The sequence below is a fragment of the Alosa alosa genome, chromosome 20 (assembly GCF_017589495.1).
Source record: "Alosa alosa isolate M-15738 ecotype Scorff River chromosome 20, AALO_Geno_1.1, whole genome shotgun sequence".
Taxonomy (NCBI): Eukaryota; Metazoa; Chordata; class Actinopteri; order Clupeiformes; family Clupeidae; genus Alosa; species Alosa alosa.
Window position 1 is genome coordinate 12,188,057 of NC_063208.1, and position 7,483 is coordinate 12,195,539.

At 40.3% G+C, this 7,483-nt stretch overlaps 1 protein-coding gene across 1 annotated transcript; it reads left to right on the forward strand.

Annotated features, from left to right (window-relative positions):
* The first annotated feature begins 1,786 nt into the window (after window positions 1-1,786).
* Window positions 1,787-6,718, forward strand: stmnd1 (stathmin domain containing 1). The gene is made up of 5 exons (XM_048230097.1): window positions 1,787-1,964; window positions 2,360-2,510; window positions 2,764-2,903; window positions 3,397-3,531; window positions 6,329-6,718. Exons 1-5 carry the CDS (start codon window positions 1,899-1,901, stop codon window positions 6,668-6,670), a joined length of 834 nt encoding a protein of 277 aa, XP_048086054.1. The 5' UTR covers window positions 1,787-1,898; the 3' UTR covers window positions 6,671-6,718.
* Window positions 6,719-7,483: the final 765 nt, after the last annotated feature.

The window sequence follows — 7,483 nt, forward strand, 5'->3', positions numbered from 1 at the left end:
CCCATGGTTTCTAAATTTGTGCCATTCCAAAATACCTTTTTTTTTCTTTAGCAGCCAGTTGACAATGAAGTATGGAAAGGTCAATTTAGCAGAATCAGCACCTTAATTAATATCATTACCACCTGGGTCTGCTGTGAAAAAATGGTCCTTCGGCTCATATCCATTATCACAGGTTTGGGCCAAATCGGTGTTTTGTATTTTAAACGCATCTCCTGACTTCCAGTTGAGTTGCGGAAATTGGACCTGGGACAAATCTGTAAACCGGTGATAAAACAGCATTGCCAGCAGAGCTGAAACCTGTATCAGGAGCAGACCTGGCCCACAGTCAGATATCGTATGTCCGCTACAGGCGGATCTAATGGCTTTTATGCGGATCCGGCCCAAAGGAAATTGCTATCTGGGTTATGAATGCAGACTGCATGGTGCTTGACTAATACACCTGTGGAAAGGAACCTGATGAAACCCATGAATAGCACTAGCTTAATCATTGAAATTAAACTTTTATTTCAGGTTGTAGGCCTAGTCTTAAATATGCTAAAATGTATTTTATATATATACATGTGCAATTGGAAATATCACTGATTTACCAAAATATAGGACCTAGCGTTCCATTTAGTCACTACCGAAACAATCTCGTCACAACCGAAACTTCAATTTATGTTTAGGTTGTGACTGTTTCGGTAGTGACGAAAAGGTATATTTTTGAGTCTATCTCAAAGATGCTAGTCAGCACATGGTTAAATAGCACAGTTCTGAACATTTATACACAAATAAAAACTACATTTTCAAAAAAAACAACCAAAACAACTTGATTAATTGAAATAAGTATGTGCTCGGTAGTGAAGTTCTTAAATGTCACCAGCTGATTTTGAGACTTTTGAATGCATTTACTCAAAAATGATTGGACTGATCTACTCACCATGTGGCCATGAGAGAGAGAGGGATGCACACACACTTCCTGGTACAAAATGGAGCTGTGTGGCTAAAATCATTATCATCCTATGGGCTAAACCTTACAGTGTTTCGGTTGTGACATAAAAATGTGGGACAACATTTTTTACATAATGATTTATGATTTTTGAAAAAAATATGCAATAAATATATTTTTTCGATTGCTTTTATCATAGGTATTCAAAAGATCTTTATAAAAACATGCGTGGAAAAAATTACAAAAATGATTTCATATGAATTTTCATAAGGTGAAATTTAGTACCCTAAACATGAGGATTTTATATAGGCTATATTAAGCTTGATGCTACCTCAAATATTGTTTTAGTTCCTAATATATTTTTTAAAAAGATCTTCATAAATATGTAAATTTTTTCTGTATAAATGCTTTTAAAATGAATTTTTAGGGTCTGGGACAGCAATTTGCACGAATTCGGTAGAATCGCCCATATACGGTCTATGGTTAACACCAATGATTGCATGAGTAGGGCAATTTTTTGTTGTGTTTTTTGTCCCTTTGATTCTTCTGTGAGGGTCATAGCTGTTGTAAGTTGGATAAAAGTAGCCTATCTGTGGATAAAAGTATCTGCTTAATAAAATGAAAAATTTGGTCATGACTTCCTTAACTGTTAGATGCCCTTTTAATTAACGGTGCCGTCACCTTTCCCGTCACCTTCAACAATGCCTAATGATTTGTTTGTTTGGTTGGTTGGTCACCCTGACCCTCGCGAACAGGCCACTGGGTGTCACTTAAAAACCAGATCAGATTTATTGTAGCAACCATCCTTGGCAACGCAAAGAGTCCATGGCGACGTCAGTGGCGCTGTTCAGGCTCGTGTAAAGGAATGCAGCTGTAATGAAAAGTTCACTTTTTTTACTCGATGTGCTTCGAGGCTGCGGGGGGGAAATAGCGCCAAGTGCAGTGCTGACTTCTAATTGTAATCCTCACAATGGGATGCGGCGCAAGCTCCAACATTACTGTTGTTGAACCTGTCAAACCTTCAAGCGAAAATGAGGTAGGTGCTCTGATCAATTAAGTGGTAAAGATGTTAGGCCTAAACACTGCCGAGTCTTACAATCAAGAATTAGAAATAATTCCTTTGAGCGTGTTAGGTGTTTATTTCTTGAAAGGAGCATGCCATGCCGTCCTGTAGCCTAAGGTCGGTCCGACAGGAACGATTTTCTCATACATTTTTCAGTGTGACCCATAAAACAGTCGCCCTTTGTTATATGAGAAGCTGTTCCATTATTTCCCATTACATTTTAATCAATCAGAAGTGCATCTTCAGCTGATATATCTAGACTGTCAGGCTACTGACTGTGATAAACATCAGAAATGTGGACTATATTATCAAATTAAGATGTGGCTAATGATTAACCAAATAAGTTAATCTATATAATCACTTGACAGCATGACTCCCTGGAGGTGCAGCGGACAGAAGGGGGCGACCGGGGGGACTCGGCCGTGTCGAAACACACCACAGACAGCGGACTAGGTCTGGAGGCGGCAGAGGGCATCATCTTACCTGGGGCAGTGCCTAGACAGCTTCCCCCGCTCAGAGGTGAGTGGTGTTAATGGATGTGAAATGAATCTGGGCTACAGTAGGCTAAACAGCACGGAAATAATGGTTATAAAGAAGTCGTTAGTCAGACCATGTACTGTGAACTTGGGAACCTAAAGATCTGGCTTGTAGATTTCATGGAAAAGCACTTTCCATGAAAATAACTGACCATCCCAGATTTCCAGGCACATTTGTCAATGCTTTGTGTATACATATGTCTGTGTGTGTGTGTGTGTGTGTGTGTGTGTGTTAGCCAGCAGCTTGGGCCAGGCACAGAACAACACCCCCTCACCCAGACAGGAGTCCAGTGAGATCCTGGAGCAGCTTCTGAATCAGGGTATCATTCCAGCCCAGCCCCACACAGCCAGCAACGGAGAGGCCTATAGCATCATGGTGAGCACGCACACACGCACACGCACACACACACACGCACGCACGCACGCACGCACGCACGCTCCCATCCACCCACCCACCCACGCACGCACGCACGCACGCACGCACGCACCCACCCACCCACCCACCCACGTACGCACGCACGCACGCACGCACGCACGCACGACACACACACACACATTGCTGACAGCATCAGACATCAACACACACAAACAGCCTATCATTGTCTACCAGTGGTCTAACAGTCCCCACCATTGATAACACACAATTGTTAACAAAAAAACAAACACATTTTAAAAATGCATGCATTAAAAGGGACCACAACATAAGTCAATCTTCGTATTGTTTCTTACACACAGAAATAAAACAATAAGAATATTATGCTCTCCGCTCCACACCAAACATTCAACTGATTTCATCATTCAGTTGATTTCATCCTTCTAAGTGGCCTGGCAGAAGTGGCTGGAAGTGATGCATTTCCTTCCTGTGGCAGATGGACGAAGCAGAGAAGCCCCTGAGGAGGCCGCCGCCCCGGCTAGAGAAGCTGATGGTCAGGAAAGAGGAGCAGGGGACAGCCACGAAGGAGGACATTGAAGAGAAGATGAGACAGGCAGAGGAGCGACGGCAGGTGAGAGAGAGAGATTCTATCTACTTATTGAAATCGCTGACACACACAAGTTTGTAATTTAATTGTTAATGTATACATCTACGGTATGTTTCCGGTTCCGACGCCGACAAGAGTGACAGCCTACTCAGTAGCTCCGTGTCTTAGTGTTTTTTTCTACGTCTTTTGTTTACTTTTTACTTCGCAACTTTATATACACTTTAATTACTATTTCTGCTGTTAAAGAATGTGTTTGTGTTGTCTGTATGCTTCTGAGACCTTGAATTTCCCCTGGGGATCAATAAAGTATCTATCTATCTATCTATCTATCTATCTATCTATCTAAATAGAAAGTATTATAAGCAGAAACATATATTCTCAAATATTTTCTCTCTGTGTGGCCTGATAAATACATTATGGATATGGTAATGGAAGCCACCAGTGTGCAGGCATCTTTATTAACCTTCACATTCTCAATCAAGGCCTGAAAATGCAGACATTTGCTAAAACAGATGAAAGCATGTTATTAAATTGATCAGATGCAAGTATTCATAGACAACAAGAAATACAGCTCCCTCATTTGACCTTATGGAGTCAGGACTACCCTACATGTGCAAACGTGTGCACGCACACACACACAGAAACAATGCTACTATAGCAACATAAAAATGTTTACGTGAGTGAGAAGACATTGAAGGAGACAGAACTATTAAACACCCAAGAATAGTTGTTATTAGGGACGTCCCACCCAGCTGTTCACATGCTGTGGGACTGAAACTTTGGGATTCAGTTCTTGGGAAATGTTTGTTCAAAGCAACTTACATTATATTTGAACCAATGACCAAACAAAACACACCAGATATCCATCTGTTCAGTGCTCTCTGAGAAACTCCACACATTGCTTTGTTATGTTTGGGGAACAGGCAGCCCCCACGTTGTTTCCAGTTCATTGTACTGATATTTGCTGAATGCTACAAAAACTGTAAATGGTAGAAATAGCTTTCTGAATGTTTTATTTCAATTTAAATTTAATTTTAACTGCCAAAACATTACACATGTCTCATGGTACTTTATAGAGTGTTAAACATTCAGAGAGAGCCCATGGGTAACAGGGGTGAGGAAAAACCTCGAGCAGATCCAAGACTCAAGGGCCTGACCCATCTGCCTAGGGTCAGTTACAGGGCAGTAAGGTCTGTATGATAAATGAAGGTATATGTTACAAAGAGGTAGGATGGTTGCATAACCAGTATATTAATGCATGAATCCTATTTAGTGTCAGAAAGTTCAAATAGTCCAGTGTAGGGAATTAATTGTCCATAGGGATTAGGAGTTGTCATAGGGCAAGTAGTGGGTTGCTAGGCTGCGCAGGCCAGACCTTGCACAATTTTGCAAACTATTGTGGTTTTATCAAAATACTTAACACAATTCACAAAATCACACACCCAAACTGCAAAATACCTCATATATCCTGCAAAATGAAGCACTGCAACCAAAACTACATATAGCATTATCAAAATCAAACATTTGCACCAAATGGCCCACACTTCATTCATATTACCAGATTTTTGCCTAACCAACTACACACTGTTGGGTATAATGAAAATCACTATGACACTCAATACACTTTAGTATGCTTTGCCATAATACTAAAACAAATTGTAGAATATTCTTCAGATTGTTCACATGCACAGAAATATTTGCATATACACACACATGCTGTTGAAACATTTATTCTTTTTATTTTTCACCAAACAAGTCTGTGCAACATATGCACAGCAGATATATTTACATTGGAGTGAACAAAAATATGCTCACAAAAAACAGTAAACTGAAAAAGAAAACAGCAGAAAAATGTTGTTCCTTGTTGTTCCCTGTCTTCCTTGGCCATGAACTCCTCTACCAGCTCTCACTCTTCCTCCCCCTCTCATTCTCACCCTCCCTCTTCCTCTCTCTGCAACGCCTTCCATTGTTGTTGTAAAAAAAAAAGTGCTTACTTGTGGTCTTTCCATAGTGCTTACTTCCTGATTGAAGTTGTAACAATTAATCATTGAGGTGTTTGGCCAGGCCAGGCACATATGTTGGCCAATTAGCTCATGTAGTGTCATTTTGAATGGCAGTGTTTTGAAATGGCAAACGTGACTTTATGTCAGATTGTTGTGTCTTTTGCAGTGAACCGTGTTCACTGCATTTGAGTGTAGTTGAGTGCCATTCTAAATTGCAAAATGTGTGTAAAGCAGAAAATGTGTTTAGAGTTTTGGAGACTTGAGAAGAGGTTTTGCTCTCTGTGTGTCAGTTTAAATTATTGTGCTTTGCATGTCATTTTAGTGTGATAGCAATTAGAAAAAAACTGTAAGTACTCAAAGCCTTGTGCTTTTGAGTTCCAGATTAAGGAACATGGTAAATTATTTGCAAATGATACAGAGGTGCCTCTTATTTCACAGTAACTAATCATAACATTGCCTATCAAGTTACCCATAACTTCACTCAAGGTGTCCACTGTATTTTGTTCTATCTGTCACAGACTTAAAATTTTAGTCTGTCGCCCCTGAATTTCTATCACTGGAATATCCCCTCATCTCTCCATACACTTTGCAATGTTTTTTTCCCCTTACAACCTTTATCCTCTCTCTGTCTCTCTTTCTTCTCTCCCCGCTGACTGACTGTTCTCAACTCTGTATCATCACATGCCTAAGCTCCCTTCTTCCTTTCCACCTCTCTACCTCCTAACTCCATTTTTTTCTTTCTCTTTCTCTCTCTCTCTGTCTCTCACTCTTTCTTTCATCTTTCCACATCACTCCTCTATTTTTTCATCTCTCCACAGACCAAAGAGGATGAGCTGAAGGTGCGGCTCAGGACTAAGTCAGCTCGGCACCGCCAGGCTGCTTCTCAGCTGGAGGCCGACCAGACTGTGGTGGAGGAGCTTCAGTTAGATGCTCCCAGTACTCGGCACAGTCCACCCAAGACCCCGGACCACCAGAACCATATCAGTCCGCTGGAGGGCAGGTTAGAGAGCGGGGGAGAGGAGAAAGAGGAGAGAGGAAGAGATGGGGTGATAGTGGGAGACAAAGATGGCGGAAGAAGAGATGCGCCCTTGACAGACTCGTTGAACATGGAGAATGACTCCACTTTTCAGCAAGTTGAAGACATAGAAGAGATATTTTAACTGAAAATAAAGAAGTGGGTTTATTATGCACACTACTGGTCAAAAGTTTGGGGTCACTTAGAAATGTCCATTCCACTCCATTATAGACAGAATACCAGCTGAGATCAGTTGCATTGTTTTTTTTTAATCAGGGCAGCAGTTTTCAGATTACATTATGTGCTTACATAATTGCAAAAGGGTTCTCGGCTGTTATCAGCAACCATTCATCCAATGTTCCAAAGGAACATTCTGTTTACTAATCTGATATAATTTTAAAAGGCTAACTGATAAAACATTGGAGAACATTTTTGCAATTATGTCAGCACATAATGTAATCTGAAAACTGCTGCCCTGATTAAAAAAACAAAAAAAAACAATGCAACTGACCTCAGCTGGTATTCTGTCTGTAATGGAGTGGAATGGACATTTCTAAGTGACCCCAAACTTTTGACCGGTAGGTAGATAATTTGGGGATATTGTATGGGAGAGATAGAAGAATTACATTTTTCTTGGTTGGTGCCTTTTAATAAAACATCAATGACTCAATGATCAATAATATAAATCATATATATATATTAACTATATTTAAAAACAAATAGTAGGCCTATACAGGTGTGAAGACATGGTTGGATAATAGAAAGATTTTAGATTCTTTGAATCCCTCTTTGCTACAAACCTTTGCACATACGCTGTGCGTATTTGTGAAGTGGAAGAAAGACAAGCTATATTTGTAGATTTGTATTGTTAGAGTTTTGTGTTGTTTTTTTACAACAACTGTTATGTTGGGAGAGTCCGGGCTAACTGTAATAAATCAAACCAAAAGATTTATCTTAA

Excerpts from the sequence above, each read along its gene's own strand:
- stmnd1 (XM_048230097.1), top strand. The coding sequence starts at position 1,899 with ATGGGATGCGGCGCAAGCTCCAACATTACTGTTGTTGAACCTGTCAAA. Across the intron at positions 2,511-2,763 it reads ACAGCTTCCCCCGCTCAGAG|CCAGCAGCTTGGGCCAGGCA; the intron begins GTGAGTGGTGTT and ends TGTGTGTGTTAG. Across the intron at positions 3,532-6,328 it reads AGGCAGAGGAGCGACGGCAG|ACCAAAGAGGATGAGCTGAA; the intron begins GTGAGAGAGAGA and ends ATCTCTCCACAG.